General features: G+C 42.0%; 2 protein-coding genes across 2 annotated transcripts in view; one reads left to right on the top strand and one right to left on the bottom strand.

The window, feature by feature from the left end:
• Positions 1-481: 481 nt before the first annotated feature.
• Positions 482-6,590, top strand: coq5 (coenzyme Q5, methyltransferase; the record flags this gene model as incomplete). Its single annotated transcript, XM_080500121.1, has 7 exons — positions 482-656; positions 1,671-1,820; positions 1,913-2,137; positions 4,369-4,475; positions 4,668-4,756; positions 5,135-5,246; positions 6,192-6,590. 7 exons carry the CDS (start codon positions 482-484, stop codon positions 6,291-6,293), a joined length of 960 nt encoding a protein of 319 aa, XP_080356247.1. The 3' UTR covers positions 6,294-6,590.
• A 2,736-nt stretch (positions 6,591-9,326) lies between these two features.
• Positions 9,327-24,330, bottom strand: part of znrf3 (zinc and ring finger 3) — a 78,439-nt gene continuing 63,435 nt past the window's right edge. Inside the window, exons 3-8 of the mRNA XM_080499806.1 lie at positions 20,028-20,102; positions 17,249-17,380; positions 15,037-15,147; positions 13,893-14,060; positions 11,273-11,375; positions 9,327-11,183 (exon numbers count right to left, since the gene is read on the bottom strand). Of these exons, the coding sequence (XP_080355932.1) occupies positions 9,421-11,183; positions 11,273-11,375; positions 13,893-14,060; positions 15,037-15,147; positions 17,249-17,380; positions 20,028-20,102 (2,352 nt within the window). The 3' untranslated portion in view covers positions 9,327-9,420. The remainder of the gene's footprint in view (positions 11,184-11,272; positions 11,376-13,892; positions 14,061-15,036; positions 15,148-17,248; positions 17,381-20,027; positions 20,103-24,330) is intronic.

Here is a 24,330-nt window from a genome sequence, read left to right as displayed (position 1 = left end):
ACGCAAAGCAAGAAACTGGATGGGTTCACGGATCATAAACTTCCAGGTCTCTTGTTTGTGGTCCTGAAGGAACGTAAAGTGAGGATGAAAAAATAATACGCCTGTGAAATAAGGAGGAACCCCAAGCAGTGTAAATCAAACACAAAGTATGAGTGAAATTATATATTTTACAAAATACTCTAGTCAGTTATCTAATATAAGTACCCATAAAATCCTAATTTATTATCCAAAATCTGAGTCAATTAAATTAATTATTTCCGCTTTTACTTTGAAAGGACAATTTACAAATATAGATATCATTAAAAAACAGTCATATTTTTAAAATGTTGTTTATATAGTTCTTAAAGTCAAATATGCTATTAAACTTTACAATACAATTAAATTATGTAATTTTCAAAAGTAGTAAAACAAATATGAACATACGAAACGCTGTCGCAGATAAATGACGTCGAACAGTCGCGTCATTGTGTAAGCAGGAAAGATGGCGGCACCCATGCGAGTCCTGCTCCGCCGGGTTATCCGTCTCTCTCTCAGAAATGTTCCAGTTGAAGTCGCCTCTGCCGCCGCGGCCCGTCGTTGTTTTAGTGAAGCAGCCGGGGACAGAAGCACACACTTCGGCTTTGAGACGGTGCCCGAGGCGGAGAAGGCGAAGAGAGGTGAGTGAAGGAGGTGACTTACTACAGCCAACTGGATGACGCTGTCTCCATCACTGTGGTTTACTGTCATTCTTCTGCCCTTAATGCTCAGAGTTTTAGATTGAGGTATGAATCTTAAAGAACTGGTTTGTATTACTGCTTGTAAATGAGGTTGCAAGTGACACACCTTTACTATTGTTGATCTTTCTCATTGATTTCACAACTTAAGTGGCTGAAGATCTATATTTGGTGTGATCACCGTTTCTTCAGTGTCGATAGAGGTTGTTTTAATGCATATTGGAAAACTCAGTGTAGTCTAGTTCAGATCTTTCTGTCTCTTCCTGCAAATACAGACTGACTTGTTTATGTTGATGGGATTCACACCATAAAGTCCCAGATTCTTTGTTGTTCTTTACACTAGAGGTAGATCCTAATAAAAATTGACTCACATTTGTAGTTGTTTTTATCTTCTTCAGATTAGATTGGATTAGTAATTATTGCACAGATTAACCGGATGCATTTCTGCTTCTACATGCTGTTTCTACAGTATTGAATGATGAGTGAGTAGTACATGCATATTACAGCTGCTGAAAGCCTTTTTTTGCAGTCATTAAACCATCTAAGTCCACATGAATGCAACTTGGATTTGATGGAGTGATGCATCAACTTGATGTGTCAGCATTAGCAGAGTTTATTCACTACAGGTGGACAGGGGGTGTGATCCCTTGGTGTCGTTGCAGAATCACGGGATATGATGATTCATATGTCTTGATGACATGACGTATGTGATTTAAATGAGCAGCTGTCAATCAGGTGGTAGAGCTGGTCTTATTCCCACGACTGACACTTTGATCCCAATCTTCACGTTTCCATGTGTCGAAGTCTCTTGGAGACAGTTTGTAAAACTATACAATAATACAGAAAACCTGTCACTGTTTTTAAAGCAGTGTTTAGGTTAAATTATTAATTGTTAGCAGAGTGATGAAACTGGAGAGGTTCCAGTGAAGCTAATGTTTGTCTTTTTTGCTTTTTCAGTGTATCAAGTATTTGAGAATGTGGCACAGAAGTATGACGTCATGAATGATGCCATGAGTTTAGGGGTTCATCGACTTTGGAAGGACATGCTTCTGCACGTGATGCACCCTCAGCCCGGTGCGCGACTCCTGGATGTGGCAGGTGGAACAGGTGAGGGGTTTCTTTCTCTCAAACACGAACCTGAGTTCCCTTCAGCTCTGCTCCGCTGTTTCTTTCCCCTAACGACACTCCTTCCCTGGCAGGTGACATTGCTTTCCGATTCCTGGACTACATTCGGTCCCAGCAGGAGCGGCAGAGGCGGCGAGCGGCGAAGTCCAGCCAGACCCCGTCGTGGCAGGACATCTCCGGCAGTTACACCACGGAGGACGAGGACAGGCCCCGAGAATCTGGAGCCGTGGTGTGTGACATCAACAAGGAGATGTTGAAAGTTGGCAAGCAGAAGGCTGACAACATGGGCATCCGTGCTGGTGAGATCTGACAACGTGTTGTTTTCCTTGTAGCTGAATATTGTAAGAAGACTTGATTTAAAATAATGTAGACCTGTAAAGCATGCATGGTCAGCTACACAGCTGCTTGTATTATGCAGTTTTATTATCAGATTCATTCAATATAAATTTGATTGGTGAGACTTTAGCTTTCACTAGTCCTCCACCTTTTTTGTTGAGGTGCATTCACACGTGTCGGGTTTGGTCTGGTCAGTTCAGTGCATATGCGGAAATGTGAATGCTGCCGCTTACACTCTGGTTTGCGCCAAAAAGTAGGCCTCGGCACATTTTGAAGTTTTCTCTGCTGCATTCAGTTAAAGTCTGATGGAACATATGTGCATCAATTTTGAATAAGGGGAGTAGAGAAGTAAGAAATAGGGAAAGCCCAGCAGTCGTTTCCTGTGGAGCAGCAGCAAGATGTGGAGGTTTGACCAGTTTAAATGTGATGTTGCCGCCTCCTCCGGTGAGTGGGTTCTCACTAGAGTGACGTAGAAAGAAAAGTGTTTAAGAAACATTAGGTATATACCACCTACGGATATCATCTCATCTAATACACTTGTCTTTATACTGAGAAAACCGCAGTACTGACAGAACAAACTCCATGCAGAAAAGCCCTTATTTCCAAAGAATCACAATTCTTCAGAAGTTTTACTGATTGCTATGGCAGTAGTCTCCACTGGTATGGTCAGTATTTGTTTTCCAAAACATAATAAAATATGTCCCCTGAAAGCCAATAATGCTCATCCAGATTTTCAGACTGGAGATGGAAAAGCTGTTTTTCTAAAATGCTGTCCAATTCACTTTTCCTTTTTTTTACCACATTATATTCACAGATGGCAATAGTGTCCTGCTACATTTCTCAAAATCACTTCTCAGAGAAATCATATGATTTTTATTGTTTTTCAGTCAGTAGCTTCACTCCAGCTCAACATACACTGGTAGTTGTTATTAATAATTTGGTCCCCGTCTGTGATGCAGCCATTAAGCATCAGCCTCACCCTGTTCTGTTGAAGTAAAAAATATTGCTGCAGAAAACACATTTCCTGCACAAAAAGTGTGTTACGAATGTCTTGCTGTCACTTTAAAAAGACAACTGGTGTGGAGAAGAGCGTTTGACTGATAATGAGCTTCTGTGAGTGGAAATGTGTCCGTGTGGAGGAGGAACGTCGTCGCAAATAAGCCGCATTTATTCCTCTCAGAAGCAGCCAAAACCGCAGAGTGACTGGATGTCAACAACATTTGAATAATTTTATGCATGAATACAAATTGTGTTTGTATAACGAAAAAACAAAAACCCATTTGGCTCCAAACACTCGCTTCGTTTCACACGCGAGAGGAGCAGATGCAAACAATTTCATTACAAGTGTGAGAGATTTCTGTGTGTGGCCGTGCGTGGCCGGGACTGATACGCTGGATTCACTGAATGATTGTTAAAGCAGAGCTGTCTGTATAAACTGACTCGCACCCATAAGCGTAGGAAAGGAACTTTAAACTGTACCACTGTGAATCAGAAGATACCAGAAGTAGGCAGATGTAGTTTAGTTTTTATTGGTTTTCTTGTACAAACTTGGAGAAACAGTTGTTTGAAAATGATCGACATGTCTATATCTAGCTGTTGCTATGAAATTGCCTTATTTGATCCAATTTTTCTCTTTATAAAATCTGTATTTCTGTAAGCGTTTTAATTTCAGTCATCAATACTTTTGCTTGAAGCAGAAGAAAACAACAGGTGGAAAATAAACAATCGGAGTGTCACTGCTGAACAACATCACTCCTGCCGGACTTCACTGTTACAACCGCTCTTTAAAATGAACATTCTTTGAGTCGATAGAGGTGGGCTGCACAGGTTTCACAGGTCACTCATTTCCTAAAGCCCCCACGAGGTGGCAGCACTGAAGCAGCCAAAAGTAGGATCAGATACATTTGCTTAAAACCTCCATGTCCTTATTTTCTCCCAGATACACTCCAGAGAAAGTGCTTTGAATGACGCATCCTTAATTTATTTACATTTTTGTAGAGTTCTGTCAACAGAACTCCAAAGAACAAGTGAATGATCCACTAATCAACACAATACTCCAAAATTGTTACCAGGTGGATAATTGAAACCGTTTTTTTTCTTGTTGGTATCTCTCCAGACGGATGTACTTTATGTCTCACACATTCACACTGTTCCTTCATTTGTAATGTGGCTGCTTCTTGTGACTGTGTGTCAGGTCTGTCGTGGGTGGCGGGAGACGCAGAGGAGCTGCCCTTTGCCGACGACCAGTTCGACATTTACACCATCGCCTTTGGCATTCGGAACGTCACCCATATAGATCAGGTAGACTGAACCGCAGCTTTAATCTCCAGATGATTCTTAGAAACACCCCATGCAGATTGTGTGGAGCCCGACAGACTATCAGCCATCAAATGATCAAATTTTGCTTACATTTATTCCTTGCTGATGTTGCACTTTTTGACTAGTACATTTTGTTAGTGTTTAAGTTTGGTTTTTTTTTGTTTTTTTTCTCAGGCACTGCAGGAGGCCCTGCGGGTCCTGAAACCAGGCGGCAGGTTCATGTGTTTAGAGTTCAGCAAAGTCACAAATCCTCTACTGGCAAGGTGATTATGGTGAAGATGGATGAACCGGGGGTGAATCTATTATGAATTCCACAATTAGTCCCATGTTTTCAAGAAAGACTGAACATTTCTTTGCTCCTTTTGTTTTTGAGTAAATGCTGCCCTCTCGTGGTTCTGCACCCAACAGAAATTTAAACTATATCTCAAAAAAAGTAGTTTGTAGATGTGGAATATAACATTCATGCTGTAATTTGGGTTTAATTAAACTAGTTACCGGATGTCACCGGGTGATTATAAAGGGCTATAGAAATAAAGTTTGATTTGATTGATTTGATTTTAGTTAGACATTTAAAGGCTCACATGTGGCTCTTGGTGTGTAAAATGCTTGATTTCTCACCTGAATCTCGTCCCGCTCTCTAGGCTTTATGACGCTTACAGCTTCCAGATGATCCCGGTTCTGGGAGAGGTGATCGCTGGAGACTGGAAGTCTTATCAGTATTTGGTGGAGAGCATCCGCAACTTTCCCGACCAGGTAATAATCTACATTTAGTCTGCAGAGGTTAACTGTCCTCTCACTGATCCACTCTTGGTTTTGGCTGTGTTGAGATCTCGTCTGGTTTATTTTGGTTTTGATGCAGGGAACATTTTTTTTTAACTCAATATTATGTGTGAATGTTTTTCCTTCATGAGATTATTACTCAATGGATAGGTTTTACTTATTATTGAGCTTGACATTATTGTTTTATTACGGTGGATCACTCATTTCAATCCAGTGCGTTTTTTAATAAGTGCTGGAAGGTTCAGTTTGTAAAGGTACTTAAGAACATTTTTAGTCTTTTCTGGAACAAAATGACTGAAGCTGCTGTTTCTGGCTAAACGTTTGCAAAATGCATTGATTTAATCAACCACCTGTGATACTTCATCTGATCGATGAAATAGTATGGTGCTTTGCCTTTCAAAATTTCACACGTTACACTTTTTAATGTTTATCACTAATTTATGTTTGCAATAAACATATATTCTGTCCAATAATAACAATGTTGTTTCCCATCACTGTGAACATTATCATGCAAGACTATGAAACACTGTCAGTTGTTTATTGTGTTTTTATATTATTGTTGTTCCTGCTGCAACAATGCAAATATCCCCATTGAAGGACAATTATCTGGTATTGTTATTATTATTATATCTATTCAAATACTGAATTGATTCAATCTGTTATAATTGTATTTGAGGCCAGTATATTTCAGTGCATGGATCAAACATTTAATTTTGGTCCACATCATTTTAGATGTATTACACAGACATGAGATTTTATTGTACTACTGCATCTCATTGCACCAAGCTGGAGTTCGAGCTTCCCTCAGGCTCTAGTTATCCTTGTTGTGACCCAGCTTTAATCAAATCTGATTTGTAGAGCTCTGTGATGCCCAGCTGAATCACCTTGGATTCATTCACTGCGTTTTCATCCCTGCAGGAGGAGTTCAAAGACATGATCGAGGATGCTGGTTTCTACTGTGTGCAGTACTACAACCTCACCGGTGGCGTGGTGGCTCTTCACTCTGGTTTCAAGCTGTGAGACCGTAATGATTTGGACACGGGCCTGCACAGAGACACTATATCCAGTCAGAGACTATTTATTTAATGATCAGTTTTTGGATCATTAAATCCTGGTTTCACTTTGTGTGCTGATGACAAGAATGTCAACAGAAATGAACCTGAAGAGTTCAGTGAGGTGTGATTCTATTTTGTAGAATGATGGTGAATAATACAACATGTTGGTGTCAGAAATCTGCAACAACACTTTTTTTTTTGCATTGATCTGTTCTTTATGTCTGAATTCAATATTACTCCATTAAGCTCAAATTCCATTTAAAAAACCTGTCTTTATCTAATAGGTCGTATCTTTCACTTGTTAATTTTGATCTGGATTTTTGTCCTATCTGAAAGACACTTTTTAGTTTTCATTACAGCTTCACTTCAAAACAATCATTTTTTGTGTCAGTGAGTGTAATTCAATGGATATGGTAGATGGACTTTATCCAACTCGGGGTCACTAAAGCAGCTCAAAGGTTCCAAAACATTTCAAATGAAAAAAAGCGCATCGGTCCTGCTGAACCAAAATGTGCTCCAATGTGAAAAAAAAAACAATTTTAAGGTGTGTGTGTTACATTAAGTAGAGGGGATCGAATGGAGGATGAAATGAGAAATCTTCTTCTTACTTCTAACTTTTGATAGCTTGGGAACTGCAGTGAAATTTTTGCTGCCCCAAAATAAAACTAACACATTTGATATTACAAGCTATAATATTAACCATGAGTGTGACAAGTACAGTGTTTCATATTTATATGAATTAAGTGGCAATCCTGGTTGAAATTTTGAATGTTGAAGCTGTTGAAGTTGAAGAATAGCTCTGTTAAATCCTCGAAGGAATTGTCCCACAGAATGACAAATATATGATAATAAATATTGTTGGTTGGAAATGTGGGTAAGGAAACGCCACCAACAAAGGATCAGTGGCTAAAGATCATGGAAGAAACCTTCTTTATGGAAACGGTAGCAAACATCTTCATACTCCAAGAAGCATAAGTGGGCAAAAAAAAAAATGGAGGAAATTAAGCATACGCCAGAGAGAACAGGACAATACTGGAGTATAAACAATGAGCCCGCGTATAAATCTTTAATGCTAGATTAACTTGAAGCCCGATCCCAACTGGCAATGCTTCTTTGGTTTGCGTGTATGTTTCTGGATGAAAAATCGTTATCAGAAAACATTTGAGTAGAAAAATAGAGAACGCTTGATCACTGGTATCAAGCCTTTAAATGTTGATGCTTCAGGATTCTTCACAAAAATGAAATCGGCTTCTAGTGTGGAAAAAAAACAAGAATCGGTCTCAATACATGCAGCTCTGATGACCCTGAAAATAAAAAGAGGACACAACGCCATGCATTACTTGAATAAAACTGTATATTTTACAGATCTTTGTACATTTTAATTACAAAACTGTATGGTACTAAAGTTTTAAAATCAGTTTTTTGGTCAGAGAAGATTTAATCGTCTTGTGTGCAATTACCATGTATATACAACGTCTCATGTTAGTGATTTTTTTCTCCAAAAAAAAAAAGGCAACCAAATAACTCAAACGTTCATACACTCTGAACATAAGACATGGCTTAAAGATAAATATATTAGTAAATAAATATTCAGAGAACATATTTCCATTTATGAAATGTGTTTGCTATACAAGTACAGAAATATACACAGATTGATTTATAGCCTTTTTTTTTTAAACATTTGTAATGGTAATGACAGAAAATAATTATATTTTTAAAAAAAATTAAAAAAAATTAATTTTTGTACACATTTTTTTTATCTTCTTAAGTGCTAGAAACGATGACAAAAAAAAATTAAATAGTGACTGAAGTACCCCCAAAAATGTTATATTTGCAGTAGGTACATATCTCTATGCAAAAGGCAAGATTAGAGTCTCACTTGATTACAGCACGGGGTTAACTTAAATAGGGTTATTTCAGGTTTACCTCTGTGTAGAGAATGCGTATATTTCATAGAAACAGTATTAAAAAAACAGTCTGCAGGACAAACAAAGGCATGAATGACAAGCACTGATATCGCAAGTATGTATTGAATGGATTCAAATGGATATGCTGTGGTATGTATAACTGCATCATTAAGAGAAAAAAAGTCACAGTACAAGAAGGAACCCTTATAATATAATGAATTATGAGTCTTTTTCAGCTACTTTCCTTTGGCCTTTTTGATACATGCTAGATCCTTATTTATGAGAGCATTTAAGGAAATTGGGTACGTGACAGAAATATATTTTTAGGAGCTTCTAGTCGACTCTCCCCGGGAGGAGAGCGAGTGACCTCGAGACACTCGCCCGTGCAGCGTCATTACATATTGCTTCGAACAGCTTCCCAGCATAAGGCTCCAGCGCATCTCACACAGATTAGGCCACGGCTTGATAGAAATGCATAAAACAAATTCTGTATATTGAATAAAGACCAGTGTCAGCCTTGCATTCACATTTCTATGCTTGTTTTCTGAAATATATAGCTTGTGAGGGTCATAAACTCTTTAAAGAAAAGACCCATTTCCCTGCTTTTGGGGGAAAAAAACAAAAACAAAAAACAATCATGTCTTTCTGTTTTGGTATAGCTATGTCTATAAAACCTATTTCAAAGGGTGGCTGAAGCTTTATAGGCAGTCAGTGTAATGTGCGCACATATACAAAATGTATACATTAGATGCAGATGTTTGTGAATTAATAGTGTACCTTTGCAGAGTGAACTCTGAAGGTTCTCTTTTTAGAGCTTGCGATAAAAGATGGGAGTCTCGATTATGAAAATCTCAAAAGATTACTGGGCCCCGATTCCAACAATGCCAATGCCAACCTGGATCTAGCTTCGGATAACAACCTCTATTGTTATTTCACTTCGTCTCCTAGTCGTGAGACTTTTGCGGCCACAGGAATGAACTTGATACATTGATACTGTGAAGTGACAGGCCATTTCAGTAGAAATCCACACAATCTAAGATGATAACATTCAGTGCTCAGAGAGCGAGGATACAACAAGGCAACTGAGGGTTTTTCCACGATTGACTGACTGACACGGTACCACAATTTCTGAGTCTCGCTCTTTTTTTTTGTTGGGGGGGGGGGGTGGGGGGGGGGGGTGCGAGTTCATATGCCCAGACCTCCCTCGTTCGTTGAACAGCTGCCCCCCTGCGTCGAGGGGCTGGCGGAGAGCTGAGAGTGGAACAAAGCCCTGGTCTCCTCCTCATGAGGGTATGGCTGACCTCTGAACTGTCCTGAGGTGAAGTACCGCTCACTGAGCTCGTTTTGCTCCCCTGTCCGCAACTCCGCCTCCACCGCGACGCCAACAGGTAACAAACTAGTCTGGGTCTCCGACCCCGCACCCAGCTCACAATCTGTGTCCTCGGGAATTATGGGTATTCTCTGGTTGAGTTCACAGCAGCCCTGTCCTGAGAAGGGGTCCGACTCTGCGTGTGCGTACTGCACGTTGACAGCGTAGTCCTCAGTATAACGCCCCGCCGCAGCCCTGTGGACCTTCATCTCTTTGTAGAAGCAGCAGGGCAGCCCTTCATAGCTCACCTGCTCCGAGGAAGGGCACATGTGCTCAGGAGCAAAGTAGTTCTTGGAAGTGGCGCTCTGAAAGTCCACCCCCCTGTGACAGCGTCCCGAGGCCAGAGGCCCGCCTTGGTCCAAGTCCTGCCCTTTGCAATCCACGCTAGGAGGCAGCACCTCGAAGCAGCAGTTACAGGCTGCGGCCCCAAGCTCCCCCGACTCCTCCTGCGCCCCCTTCCCCCTGTCGACCCCGGCGGCCTCTGGAGCCCCGGCTGAGGTAGTGCTAGTGTTGCTGTTCTCCCTGGGTTCCAGTGACGAGCGACTGCTGTAGTTGGGCTCCAAGCTGCAGTTGGATAGGTGGTCCCCCGAGTTATATCCCGAAGCTCCGGAGGGGAGCTGGAGGCAGTCATGTCCCAGAGGTGCGGGGGATGACGAGTCCTCTGCAGGGGCGGCCGTGCAAGCCGCCGCCGCTGCCCCCGCTGCCCCCGCTTCCCCCGTGGAGCCCCTGCAAGGACTTTTACTCCGGTACACGTAAGGATCGTAATCGCTGCTCAGCGAGCTGCGGAAAGTGGAGCAGCTTCCATACACCCCCTGGTTGCTGACCTCAGTACAGTCCAACATGGAGTCACTGGAGGAGCAGTGGCATTGGCCGGAGCTGCTGCTGCTGCTGTCGCTACCTGGACAGTCAGCAAGGTAACCGCTGCACACCGAGCGGTGGCCGTGGTAGCAGCTCAAGCCAGACGTGCTGCCAGTGTCTCCCATCCTGGAGGAAGAGGCCGGAGCCATGTGTACCACTGTGGGGTATAACAGCCCCTGCTGAAAGGCGCGGCTGTGGTGACCCTTGTGGGCCGCGCTCCCCCCACCGAGCTGCCCCGCCACCGCGGGCCCCTGGACGCCTTCAGGCTGCTGAGGGAAAGTCAACCCTTGAAAATAGTAGTGCTGGTACATTGTCTCGTACTGTGAGAAACAAGCCGCTCTGGAAAAGTTGCGACCGTGAAACTTGGGTCGCTTGAAAGCAGCGTGGTGCGGCTGTGCAGGGTAGGCGGGGGGTCCGCGGTGCTCCAGCCCGCAGTGGTGGGGGCTGAGCGAGTGCTCGAGGAGGGTGGGGTGGTAGCTCCGCAGGAAAGCCGACGTGGACTGCGCTGGGTAAAGCCCTTGAGGATCTGGATGCTGGTCCACGGTGAGCACGGTGATGGGATTGCCGTGGGGGTCCATGCTGGTCCTGGTCGGGAAGGCCGTCACCTGCCCCGCCCGGTGCACCCTTCCCGGGTAGTGGACCGGCAGCACCACCCGCTGCCTGCCGTGCACCGGGTTCCCAGGGTCCATGCATGCTGGTCCTGGGTTCCCTTTCTTTTGCTCTACAAAAAGAAAAAAACAACAACATTTGAGCAGGTTTCTCCTCAGTGAAATGCTTTCATGTTGTCATTGATGCTCGGTAGATACTCACCAATGATATTGTGTCTGCAGTGAGGACAGGTGTGGTGCTGGAGTAACCAGGGGTCCACGCATTTCTTATGAAATCTGTGTGCACAGGGGATGACGCGCAGCTCCTGCACAAGAAATGCAACAAGATTTTAGACTTTGTTGATCACAGACTTCTGCAGTGACGAAATGTTGTTGTTTAACCTTTAATCAACGTATTTAAAATGTGCCACTTCTGTGTTGGATTTGAGTGGTGAGTCACTATAGCATCCAGAGTTTTCTGTTCATAACAGTAAGGAACTTTCAACTACCACAACATACACCTTTTTATGAGAGAAAATACATATTTTTGTCTTCTTGTTAAACCAACTACTGAGTAGATGTTGTTCCTTTTTGCAGAAACAAACTGATGTCAGAAAAATCAAACGTTTGATATCTTTGCAGAACACATTTCAACTGCTGACTGGCATTTTCTTAGCCATTGTTGATTGTGTAGAGCATTTTGATTTGAAGGTTTTACTCTTGATATATCTCCTTAAAGGCTTTTGTTAATGAAAGTCACAGTAGAATTAGTAGAATAGAACATTTTCAGTTGTGATTGTGAAGTATTGCTGAGCTGCACCTACAATTTAAACTGTAACATGTAACTGTTGTTTCAATGGTTAAATTATGGAAAAAGGACAAGTTTGACATCCAGTTTCTGTCTGATCGCCAGGTTAAAGGTTTAGTTTCTTAAAGGGTAAACTCTTCTGAGATTTTACGACTAATTGAATTTCCACAAGGTGGCAGCAGAGCACCACCGAGGCATCGATGCGAGTCCAATCAAATCCCATGAGCCACCCAACAAAACTTTCAACCGCCTCCCACACCACAGTACAAATACAACTTTGATGTTCCATGTCGCCACTTTCTGGAAACAAAACAAACAAGGGGTTTACACTCGAGGATTGACGTGAAAAGAATGCGGCACTTTGCATTCAGATGGAGGATTGGCAAGGAAGCATGAATTGTGATATTCTTCTCCGGCGAGAACTCTTCCACTGACATAAATACTTTGCTCTGTGGCTTAATATGACTCATCTTTAGGCTCCTTTCCACCAAAGCTTTTGTTGCTTGCTTGACTGCTTCAGAAACCGCTTTGATGCCATTCAGCCTTTTATATCGCCACTTCCTCTGTGCAATCCTGGCGCCACGCTTTGTTGTGTTTTCTTCTCCTCCTTACCAAAGAGACACATAACCACAAAAAAACAGAGCAGCTATGCCCCCTTCCCGACACTGGGGTTTGTCCCTGCAGTGTCCCCAATGAGGAGGAGCTCCAACTGTTACAGTAAATCCTCAGAGTTCAAGATCAGGATGCATATTTTGACAATGAAGGATTAAAGAAGGCCACGCTGGGAGAGCAGGAAGTATAATCACTGTGGGTACCCCCTTATCTCTCCAGGTGCTGTGAAAGAGCCAGCGAAACATCTAAAAAAGGTACCGGAAAGCACGTCAGTAAAGATCGCAGGGCTGCAGTCCCCGAGCACATCGGGGGAACTTCCACACTATTGTCCACGCTACTGCATTACGTTTCATGTCCACAGAATATGCAAGGAAAACAAAATAAACCCAGTGGCTGGATGACCACATCAGTCCCATGTGGGTCACTCCAGTATACATGAAACTGAGTTTTTAAATAAAGCGTCTGAACACTTGTAACTCAGCTGCTCCTCCAGTTAGAGATTTGTAAGATTTCATTAGACTTCTTCAGGATCACACGTCAAGTTTTGACTGGATCGCGGGTCACTGAATGTCACATTATTTCTGAGTTGTCGTAAGGTGATGATTTGTGGCAGTGAACAGCTAAAACAGAATGAGGGCCACTAGAACAGTGATTCCCAACCCTTTTTTTGAGGGACCTACATTTTTACCATTGTGAAAGTAGGTAATCCCAGAGCCATCACACCCTGTACAATTACAAAATAAAAGTTGGAGGAACCTTGTACCACACTATGTGAAATACAGTTTCTAATAGTCTTTAATGCCGAGTTCTTTTCCTCCGAATCTCGAGGTGTTTGGTGGTCTGGTGCCACTTCAGCTTATAGTTTTCAAACTTTCATTCACCAGTTTTCTTTATTGTACTGTAATTTTTGGACTATTGAGCGCACCTGAATATAAGCTGCACCCACTAAATTTAAAAAGAATAAAAGAATAAGAAAAAAGAAAGGTCTGAGTTACATGCACCTGAATGCATCACCCATGTATTGGCAACATGAAGCTCATTAAACCGTAAAAATCTATAAATTAGCCACATTAAAATAGCGGCTTATCATCTGTAAATTACAGTAAATGCTTAAACTTTGTAGTTTTGGGACATAAATGAATTAAATGTAAACTAATCAAGTTCTAAGACAAATCTGTTATACCTCTTAAAATCAAGAGGTATGACATTTCACATAAGGTATACAAAAAACCTCAAAAACCTTTGAAATAGAAATGATAATAATATTCCCTCCTTTTTAAAAGAATGATCATTACCTACAGTTTGAACCTGATAAGCAACATCATGACAGCAGTCGGATTTATTGCAATTATTGACCAGAATCTGTGATTCATTCCTTTAAGTCACAAAGGTGCCAAACGTCCAAAGCAAAGCGTTTTCTTACCTCGCCGTCGATGTACTTCTCCAGACAAATGGCACAGTCGGAGGTGGAGCTGCTGCTCAGTGAATCAGAGGCTCCACAGCTGCTCTCGCGCTGGCCCTTTCCTTTGGCTTTGAACTTCCTCGTCTCCATCTTTTCCAGCGCCTGGATCGCCATTCTGTTCATTGAGCTCTGCGGTGGGCGCAAGAACAGAGCGGCGGTCAGAACGGGCATTTAGTTTGAGTGATGTTTAACAGTTCGACAACAATGCTTGACTGAAGAACCAGAATGTTTCTTCAAGCTGCCATAAAAATGAATGAAAAAAATTGACGACGAATGTTCTGAACCATTCGAGTCATGTGTGAGATATTGAAAATATGACTTTTATTTAAACCCGCGACCGAGGCGGAGCTTTTTGAAAACACAAAGTCCAACAATGCATTTTCACTTGACACGCTGTGATGTAAACACGACCTGGTCGATAAAGGGGTAACAATTTAAGAATGCTACAGTGACTAACAGACTGTACACAAGTGGCATTACTGAAACTTTATCTGCTTGATGGAAAATACAGATCAAAACTAATGGATTCACAGTATCTGTTGACGGAACTGTCGGTGTTTATTAAATTTTCACGTTTCAGGAAGGAAAAGGGTCATTACATGTGACAAATTTGCCCCTGGTATCAGCTTGAGTTTTTCCTAATTAACCACCACAGGAAGCCTCAAACGAGTCATCTGCTGCAGTGCACGCGAGCATGCACGTGTGCCGGCAGGATTACAGCCATCGGAGCGGATGCCGCTGTAGGTTTTCTGCTCCGTCATGACATCCCTGTACGTTTGGTTCTGGCAGCCAACCTCTCATCAGCATTAATTAAATGCTAATCCTGATTCATGTACCCGACGTAAGCCTCCACTGAGAGCTTATTGTCAACACACAAGAGGAATCAATCAGCGGCGGAGCCACCGTCGCCTTGACTCAACGCTCGCAACTCCCAGTGAAGTTGCCGCTGACAGGAAAAACAAAGGCTGGCATTGTGCGTTTGGGTGTGTGTGTGGACGTGTGTGTGTGCGCACGCCCCTCTGCACAAGTTTGGTTCGATGGGAGATAACAGGAAGAGTTTGTTTCTCCTCCTTTGGGCACAGTGAGTTTGTGTTGGCAAACTCACCTGGCTTCTCCTTTGCTTGAGTTTGATCTTGATGAGCAGGATGAGGCACACCAGAGACACGACCACGAAGAAGGCCAGGAAGATGCCCATGTCGAAATATTCCGTCGGCTGCTGTGGAGAAGGAGATCAATAAGAAACAAGGACAATGGTGAAATCATCTCCACATGTTGGGTGTGAAAAGGTGTCATTTTGCCTACAAAGAGCAGCAGTTTTCACTTCTACTGTCAGAAAATCACACCATAGCTATATACACTCATTATGCAAATAATACAATATGTGACCTTCACATGTAATTCAAAAGGCACTCTGTGTGAGAAACAGGGCGGATTATTCATGTAAGTCATTTCATTTCCACATCGGGATCCTTTTCTTGTCACTGCGTCAGTGTTCCTCTGAGGTCAGTGTCACATCTGTTGCACAAATGGAGTTTGCTCTGCAGAGTGGAGGTGATTGCTCAAATAAGAGATCGATTAAAGTATATCACCGCCAACTCTGAAACAGATGTGAGGGATTTACTATTCTTCTCTGTGTTATATCACTCCATCTCGAGCATGCCTAAGTTCTTGGACTCTTGAGTCTGATAAAGCTGGAACAGCTGCATCCTCACCTCTGCGTGGAAACTGGGGAAGTGCATTGGCAAAGAGTCTGGTGATATGAAACATGTCACAGTACAGAGCCCATGATTCAAGATATATCACGAGATTACAAAAACTATAAGCCTGAAAATACCATGTGTTTTTTGGTTTTTCTTTTTTCAAAATACGGAAGTAAAAATAAAGCACAAAGGTTTGTGCAATCAGAATAATGACAAGTTTTTATTTTAATTAGAAAGTTTAAACATTGAAAAATAGCAATCAGCTGCCTTTGTCAAAGAAAAATTAATTAGCTTTCTCTTTTAACCACTCGGGGGCAGTGCTGTGACCTATCTTTAACCATTTCTTCCAGAGAAGAAGTCTGAGACCAAGGAGGCTTTGAGCTTTGCTTTGCTGCTCTGTCGCTGCCTCAAATTCCTGCGTCAGTGTCCGTCACAGTTAAGACCTTGAGATTTTTAAGATGCCGGTATACAATGCGACATGTTGGCATGAACGGAATTTACAAAGACTAGTACTAAGCAGTGGCTCTAACCTCCACAATGTTTTTTTTATTCTAACTCGTAACATTGCGATCAACGAGAATGCGACAATCTGGATTACGTGACATCATTCTAATTTACAAATTGCATCTTAGCTGGAAATGCATCTTTGTCTTTTAGCAAGAAAATAATTTGTCAGTTAACATTGAATGTTTTCCCATCCTTGTTGGATATACAAGGTAAATGTCCCATATGTCATGTCAACCGAGTTCAGCACCGGGTCTCCTTTAATGAGGAGCCATGCTGTTGTAGTTTGTGGTTTGGTGTTGACTGAAATAAACAAGGTCTTCTCTTGAATAATAAGGGCAACACATGTTGCTGAAACCTCTTTAAATACTGATTGGAACCTCCACAGATGTACAAGTCACCCACACAGTCAAAAATGTCCAAAAAAAGTGGATGATTCCTTTTCCATCGGTGCTTCATAACCATCATTAGTTGTAAGATGTTTAACCATGTGTTTTGCATGATGCTACTCCCAGTTTGTGTTATTTTATTGTGTTTTGATGTTCTTGGCCATAAAAGTCAACTGATATATTCCCATTTCCCCCGATTATATATATATTTAAGTTTTAAAAGACTTTACTGCATTCTTTGCAGGAATGTGGGGTTCTACTAATGAAACATTTGGCCTTAATGATCAAATTAAGTGAGAATACAGTTCATGTCAAAGGTAAAATATTGAATAAAAAAGCAGATTTGTTTAAGTGAGCAAGACTTTCCAGCCCTTCAGCCCTCATACATTAAACAACTGTTTCAAACTGTTTGAAAAAAAAAAAAAGTACATTGAAGTAGAAAAGAAGGCCGTTATCAGACAGTGCTTTCTCTCAGGCTTTCATTATGTCAAGTTATTTGACCTCAAAGTGTGCTGGTCTCTTATCAAATATTCCAAGCAAACAAACAGCTCTTTGAATGGCTGATATTAATCTCTCACAGCGCTGTGAAAGACTCTTTGGCCCGGAGGGTAGCGGGGAGCAGAGCAGAAAGGAAAAGGGTCAGATTTCACAGCTGGAATTTTCGTTTGTCTTCAGAACCTCTCGGCTCCTCGTTCGGCGCCTCGGATTGGATCGAGTCCCTTACCCTCGGTGGTCTGTGCTGTATCCGGGCTCGCGCCACTTTCTGCTTGTTGACGATGTTCATGAGTTTCACGGCATCGTTGCCCTTCACATAAACCACCGGCCTCTTCAGAGGATCCTCAGCGACCTGGTTCAGCTGAGGAGAGCACAGAAAAACACGCTTCAGTTTCAAGCAACGTGGACGCACAATACATTCAGATCAAGTGTGTCAACAACAGATTCATCACAACTTGATAAATGACTGGAAGGAACGCTAAGAGAGTTTTAATTTCAGGCTTTATTAAAAAATAAATAAATAAATAAATAAAAACAACCTTTATCATACTGAATACAGAAATGCCCAAGTATTGCAATAGGTTAAGTCTTGGTATGAAGTGTGAAACTAGGATATTTCAAGTGACTTGAAGCTTTTCGAAGTTAAAAAAAACCTAACTTTTAGATTTACATCAACATCTAAGTAAACTAAAAATCAATTTGTAAAACAAGTACAGAACATTAAGATTTGCAACATTTACAAATAATTGGGACAAGTTGCACCAAAAAAACATTGAATGATAACAATACCAGAGCTTTTCAATAACCACTACAAAATAGCCTATTACGCTCATGATGCCAGGATGTGGTCATTGTCTGCAAATAAGTATGCTGTCAGATCTTGAGGATGATGCAATAATCCAGTGCAACTCTAGTTCTGTGAGGCACTTTGTCACTGTTTTAATTGTGTGTTTGTATACCTTTAACTGTCGTTTTATACTTTTATTCTTGTTTTTATAGACACCTTTTAAAAGCCTATGTTGAGCCTTTTGAGGGACAATTTTATTCTGACATGCACCTATGGTGTGTATGTAATGAATGACAAAAGTCATGATTATTAAGAATTCAGGAATGAGCCATGTGCTGCCCGTGTTACAATTTTACATGACTGGTTTCACAGGTTTTGAGATTTTATTAATTCTGACAGTTGAACCTTGTGCCAATTCTATGAAAAATTCCAAATTCTTAAAAAAAATAAATTATAATAATTAGCAGCCATATTTCCCATAACCCCTTGAAGTAGAAGTGTTTGGTCACAAGTTGGCCCTCACAGTGATCAAAATTGTTAATCCATTTTTTAGGGCATACCGTTGCTGTTGTGACCCAGCATAAAAATAAAACAAACGAGACTCTGTAAACCAAACAAAAAAGTGTCTCTCCTTTTCTTCGAGGAACCTTTTGTGGATGCATTTGTGTCAGCCTCTCAGTGTGAAGGAGTTTCGATTCTCCTAAAAAGACGTTTCATTGAATTTGTCTCATTCAAGTCAAAAATTCACTCTGTGGTGGAAAAGCTCAGAGCTCAACGACATTTGTTCGGCTGCACATGTTACTTTATTCAAATAATATAAAAATCCCAAAAGTTTGGGAGCCACACTCCTCTCTCAGCTGGGAAAAATGACCTCCAGGCCCGAGAAGCGGAAACTGTGCCCATGGTTTGCTCGAAGGAACAGGAGGAAATAGTCAATGAATACTATGTTCTGGCTTTTGAGGCAGTTGACATAGTCTTTTACTCTTCTCCTCTCTCTGTTCTTTCTTCTCGTCTGCTGGTTGGAATCTGTAATTTGAAAAGCCCAGGGGAAATACCGAGGATATTCACCATGCTATTTCTTCTGCTGTCATCATGTTCCCCAGTGAAATACTGTATGTTCTGCTTTCAAAGTATAGTTGTCGAAACTTTTGATCTATCGCTTGATTCCCGTGAGCTGCTTCAAGATTCGACTCAGCCAAGCCTTAAAGTTTAATCAATGACCCACAACATGCTGGAAAAACAAATACAAATTCAAAACAAAACCAAAAAATCTCTGATGAATGCAAACATAATGATGCATTATTTGACTTCCCCTGAAAGAAAACCCCAAGCAGGACTTTTTCTTTCAATTTATGCTGGAATGCGAGTTCAAGTACATTAACTTTATAAAGCTTCTCATAATTTTGGCCCTGGGACCTTAATTCTCCCCAAGCTCCTCCTCCCTGCCCCTTGGCCTTGTGGCTCCTGTCTGTGCTGATCGTGCTGCTCTGACTGGAAAAGCCTCTCGGGGGAATTTAACACAGCCGCCCAGCGCTGCCTTTCATGTGGCCTGCGTGCAATCCCTTTTATCTCTCAGCTACGCACTTTACGACCCAGCAGAGAAGACGAGGCAAGGAGGAGAAAAAAGAAAAAAAGAAAAAAAAAGAGAGAGAGAGAACCCTGCAAGTCCAGGCCTGGCACGGCGAGGATGAATACCACAGGAGAATTCTTGCGACAAAGACGCTCAGAGAGGAGCAACTCCAGTATTAGAAGTCTTAGAAGCAGAGACACAGGAATCATAAAGTTCGGTAGAGAGTCTGGCAAAACTGTGACACGATAAAAAATTACAATTTTTTTTTAACTTTCTGTTCCGCACAGCTTTGTGTTTGAAGACACGTTAATGGTCTCAGAGGGTGAGGTAATGTGTGCTACCTGTGCAATTATGAGCTCAACAGAGTTTGGTCACAGTCCAGTGAAAGCTAAGCTCAGATATCCATTTTCAGTGCTTCCCAGAATGCAGTGGAAAGTTAAGAGAGCTGATAGACCCGGATCCAACAGAGGCCCATCCACATGCTCTTGAGAGCACTAAAGATAGAAAGATCATTGTTTGTGCAAAGCGTCGCCGGGGCGAGAAGGGCAGGGCGTGCCGCCGGGCCTCATTCAGAAATGAAAAGCGGAGCGGCTTTCATAGAAAGATCAGGCGGTTTCACTTTTGGAAAGGTTAGGTTAGGTGTGTACCAACCTGGTCGATGGCATCCGGATTCTCGGAGACGTCAAAGATGACAGCCGTGGCTCCTCGCTGCACTGCTCGCTTTGCCTGCAGACACAGAACAAAACATTTTGTTGTGTTTATCTGGGAAATCCATGATGCCGCCAAGGTGTTCACATTCCATTGAAGGCCACTAGAGGGAGTTATCTGCCTGGGTGTCATCTCCACTATAGACCTATCATGAGGGACCCAAGAGAAGAGAAGTAAACAAGCTGCTGGTGACGAGTCCTGAAACACACGTGGAGCTTTTCTTTTTTCTTCCTGATGTCCTCCTGATGTTATTAAAAGGGTCACATTCAAGGATACTATATCTAGCCCTCATTAAAAAAGCAAAAAAACAAACCATATAATCAAGAGCAGTCCTGATAAACCAGCATCATCAATGGACTGAGTGGTAACTCGGAACAAACTGCATAATCAGAAGTTTCAAATTATGTTGATTGAATTGACCACTTGAACATGCCCTGAAGGCTTCTCACAAGTGCCCTGCAGGCTACCAGGTGCCTGCGGGCACCGTACTGTGCACTCATAATGAACAGTCTCGTCTATTTTCGTGGCGCGTCTTCACCCCACAAGATAGTGTAGTGAATCACTCGAGTGTCCAGTCGGCCGAAAAGTTTGAATTAACCTGGAGGACACAGCAGCACCTAGCTGCCATTTGTAGTCAGACGGAGAGCCAAACTGACACACAGAAACGGCGTTACTCAGCTCTTACAATCTTTAAGCTAACTTCATGATAAAACTGTTAAAGGACTAATCCATGCACAGCGCTGTGTGACGCAACGCCGCATGACAGGAGTGGAATTTGAATCGAATTCTGGTGTGCGCGCTGTGAAAAGTTGCATAAAGTTATCAAGGATTTCCAGTTGTTAAAGATGGAGGTGCTGCTTTCATCCGCGAGTGGGGAAAAGTCACAGCGCCGAGGCCTTTTGAAGAGTTCTGCTAAAGGCGAAAGATAAAGGAAATGCTTGGATCTGCAGAACCCAAAGTATCTGCTCGCAGAATCCAAATTGGCTTCCCCTCATCTGGAAAAAAAAAGAAGGAAAAAAAAAAGAAATTGTTCCTTTATCTTAACTCTTGCCTTCCCCTTTACAAGCCGTTCTCACCCCGTTTGATTCACGGTGCCCTATTTAGACAACGTTTTGATGTGTGCACTACATGATCTAAAGGAGCTCGGCTCGGATCATATCCTGGTATTATCAAGTACCCTAGGGTTCCTGCCAGCACGCTTCATAACTGAGGAGGAGGAGGAGAAGGAGGGGAGGGGGGGGTCAAAGTGATGATGCACAGTACTGCGAATCTGCTGAGGACTGGCTGGAGAGTGTCACCGCTCCACTTGCAGGGGGGTACGGAGGGCCGGAGAGGTGGCGGGCGGCGTGTGCGTGGGAGGCACACTCGCTCTTTTCACAGCACATCGCGTTGATTTCTGAAGGTAGCTACAATTGACAATGGGCCGCTGAGCAGGTTTGTGCATTGTCTGGCCAAACAAAAAGCCAGCAGACGTGCAAACAAACACTTGAAAAGGATAAGAAGGTGTTGGAACACAAGCGAGCCTCGTATGAAAGGATCTGCATTCTTCAGGATCCTCTATTTTTATTATTGCGGCCTCTTTGCTTTTCTCCAGGTAGCCGCTCCCTGACAAATGCCAAAATAATTCTTTACAAAGTGAACAGCGAGAGAGCTGGACTGAGGGCAGACGAGATGCTGCAGTAACTCACCAGCCAGCGAGCAAAGTGGAAATACTCAAATCTTTCAAAGTCAACCCTGTTTATCTTTTTACCTTCTAAATTCCAGCATCGCTGATGAGTGGCAGTCAGTACAATATGACCCGGCTTTAAATTGTGTCTATTAAAAGCTGCTTTGGGATATTTTCCCCCATCATCCTGTGTGTTTTAATACTCTTCAAAAAGAGGTTACTGATCAGACAAAGCACTCCAAGAACTGTACCAGTATTTCCACACAACAGACAGAATAGCCCTGTAGTGTTTTAATCAATTTTCAAATCAAGAAGAATCGCTGTCGATAACAAAGTCAATAATGTCATTCGACTTTGGACATGTTTGAAGGGATTTCCTTCACTGAGGCTACGTTTGGTGGGACGACTGCTGCATGGACAAGTTCCAACTCGAGAAAAATAAAATCAAACATCTAAAAGGCCTTTGATTTGAAGGGTGGTATATGCGTGAAACTATCACTTCATCTTTGATTCAGTAAATCAACTTGCAGAGAATTCAAAGACATCACCGTGGTCTTCGGTTAGCTTTCCCTTTGGTTTAATCCGAAGACGAGATGTTTATGAGTCTGGCTTTCATAGCACATTAAAGACTAATTAACCCTACAAACCGATTCGATCTTTCCCAGCAGTGAGTGAAAGGCTTATCAAACATAGCACTGTTGGACGGGGGGGGGGGGTGATAAATACCAGTTCCTCAAACTTTTGCTTTGGTCTCGCCTCCTTTCCATAAACTAACATTGCTCTTTTTCTTCCTTTTTACCAAACTTTTGTGCTTGGAAAGTTCAAAAGCGAGCGGAGCAAAAATCACGGCTCGGCTTTTCCCTCTCACCCAGTTTTCTTCTCTCAGCTCCACGCTGCCAGGCTCCAGCCCCCATTTAATTCAGCACAAGTCTGCTCCTTTGATGTTAGCTCTCTCCCGGTTAATAATTAATAGCTCTTGGTAAGACGCTTTGAGAAGAAAGAGATCTCCTTCCTGAAGAATCTCCACTTGGGTAGGCAGTGCAGGGACTTGCCCGACGACAACAAAAATGCACCCACAGGCAAACCGGCTCTCTTAAAAAACATGACACATCTCCTTTTCAGTCCTGTAAAAAGAAAAACCCGCTTCAACCTCGGACACCAAAGAAGGGATAAACACAATGAAAAGATTGCTTAAAACTTCCAACGAACTGACACTGGTGCCCGATATCTCCTCAGCGCCAGCGTAAGAAGACATTCAGCAATTTGAGACAGCCCCGTATGGCAAACTTTTCAGAAAGATGAATCGCATACCAGAAATACAAGCTTCCATGAGACGAGTTTCATTGAGACTGAACTGGAATTTCAAGGACGACTGGTCATCTTGAATATTGACAGTTGAAAATCTTGTGCAAGATAACATTTTGATACCCTCATTCAATTCTTTAAGACGTGATAAGACAGATCGGATCTGAAATAAGACGTGCCATGGAGAAGAGGAAAGACGTGTATAAGTTCTGGGTTTTTTTCCCCATGTCCAGGCGTAACCGCACAGTGGATACGTCTTGACCAGCAGCTGCTGTTCAAGAATAATCTGAATTTGTTCCTCCAAACCTGTTTTGTACCCACAATTAGCCTTCTTTGTTTCTTCATCATAGTAACAGCCATCAGTTCTTCACAACTTTCTCAGTTTTGCACTCTTTCTGCTACTCTGTTTCTGTTTCTTTGTATAGATTTTTTATTTTTTTTAAATTTTCATTCAGTCTGCTGTGTAGCTTTTTCTATTAGCAACATTTTGTTGGTCTGCCAGTCAAATACGCTGGGAATGGAGGTTTTCTCGTGGCGCTGTAGCAGCAATTTCCTCCAAATAAATAAAGATTCAGTATATTTGAGTTCCAACAATCGGCCAAATTATCAATGTAACATTCTGCTATCTCTGCAGCTGTTATTTCTAAGATTATTGCTGAACATTTTGGGAATAGACATAAAAACATAGAGCATTGCTGTTCTTTGCAAAGGCTTTTTTATTATTGCTGCCAACACCAAATTTTCTATCTGTCCATATCTTCCAGCTGAATCATTTAGTCAAAGGGTGAGGAAATTGTTCATTTCTGTATATCTTTTGACGGAGATGGCATGATCTCCATCACTGGAAAAACCCTGGCTTGTCAAACAGGTTCCAATGTACTCAGGCCCTGTTTATATTGAAAAGTTTTCAAGAGAAAATGGAAAATGGTGTTCAAAGCATGTACAGAGGTGTCCGTGTAAATAGTGAGAATGCAACTTGCATTGCAAACAACGATACAGCACATGAGCACAACAATCATAGTAAATCTTTCTGTCTATGCAGGAGAAGGATTCATTCATAACAATTAATGCAGTGTATGATCTTCATTCTTGAATATAACAGCACTTTTTTGAAAATGTATCTACTCCATCATCTGGACGACATTTAGAAATACTGTTTTCTTAAAAACAGCCAATATAAAACAACAAGGAAAGACAAATTAAAGTTTAAATGTTTACAGTGTATTGTTCTCTGTTTGCAAACATAGGTGATATTACTAGATAAACAACAGCAAC

Source organism: Blennius ocellaris, assembly GCF_963422515.1.
Source record: "Blennius ocellaris genome assembly, chromosome: 7".
In the NCBI taxonomy this organism is placed as follows: domain Eukaryota; kingdom Metazoa; phylum Chordata; class Actinopteri; order Blenniiformes; family Blenniidae; genus Blennius; species Blennius ocellaris.
This window is presented reverse-complemented; position numbering and strand designations above follow the sequence as displayed.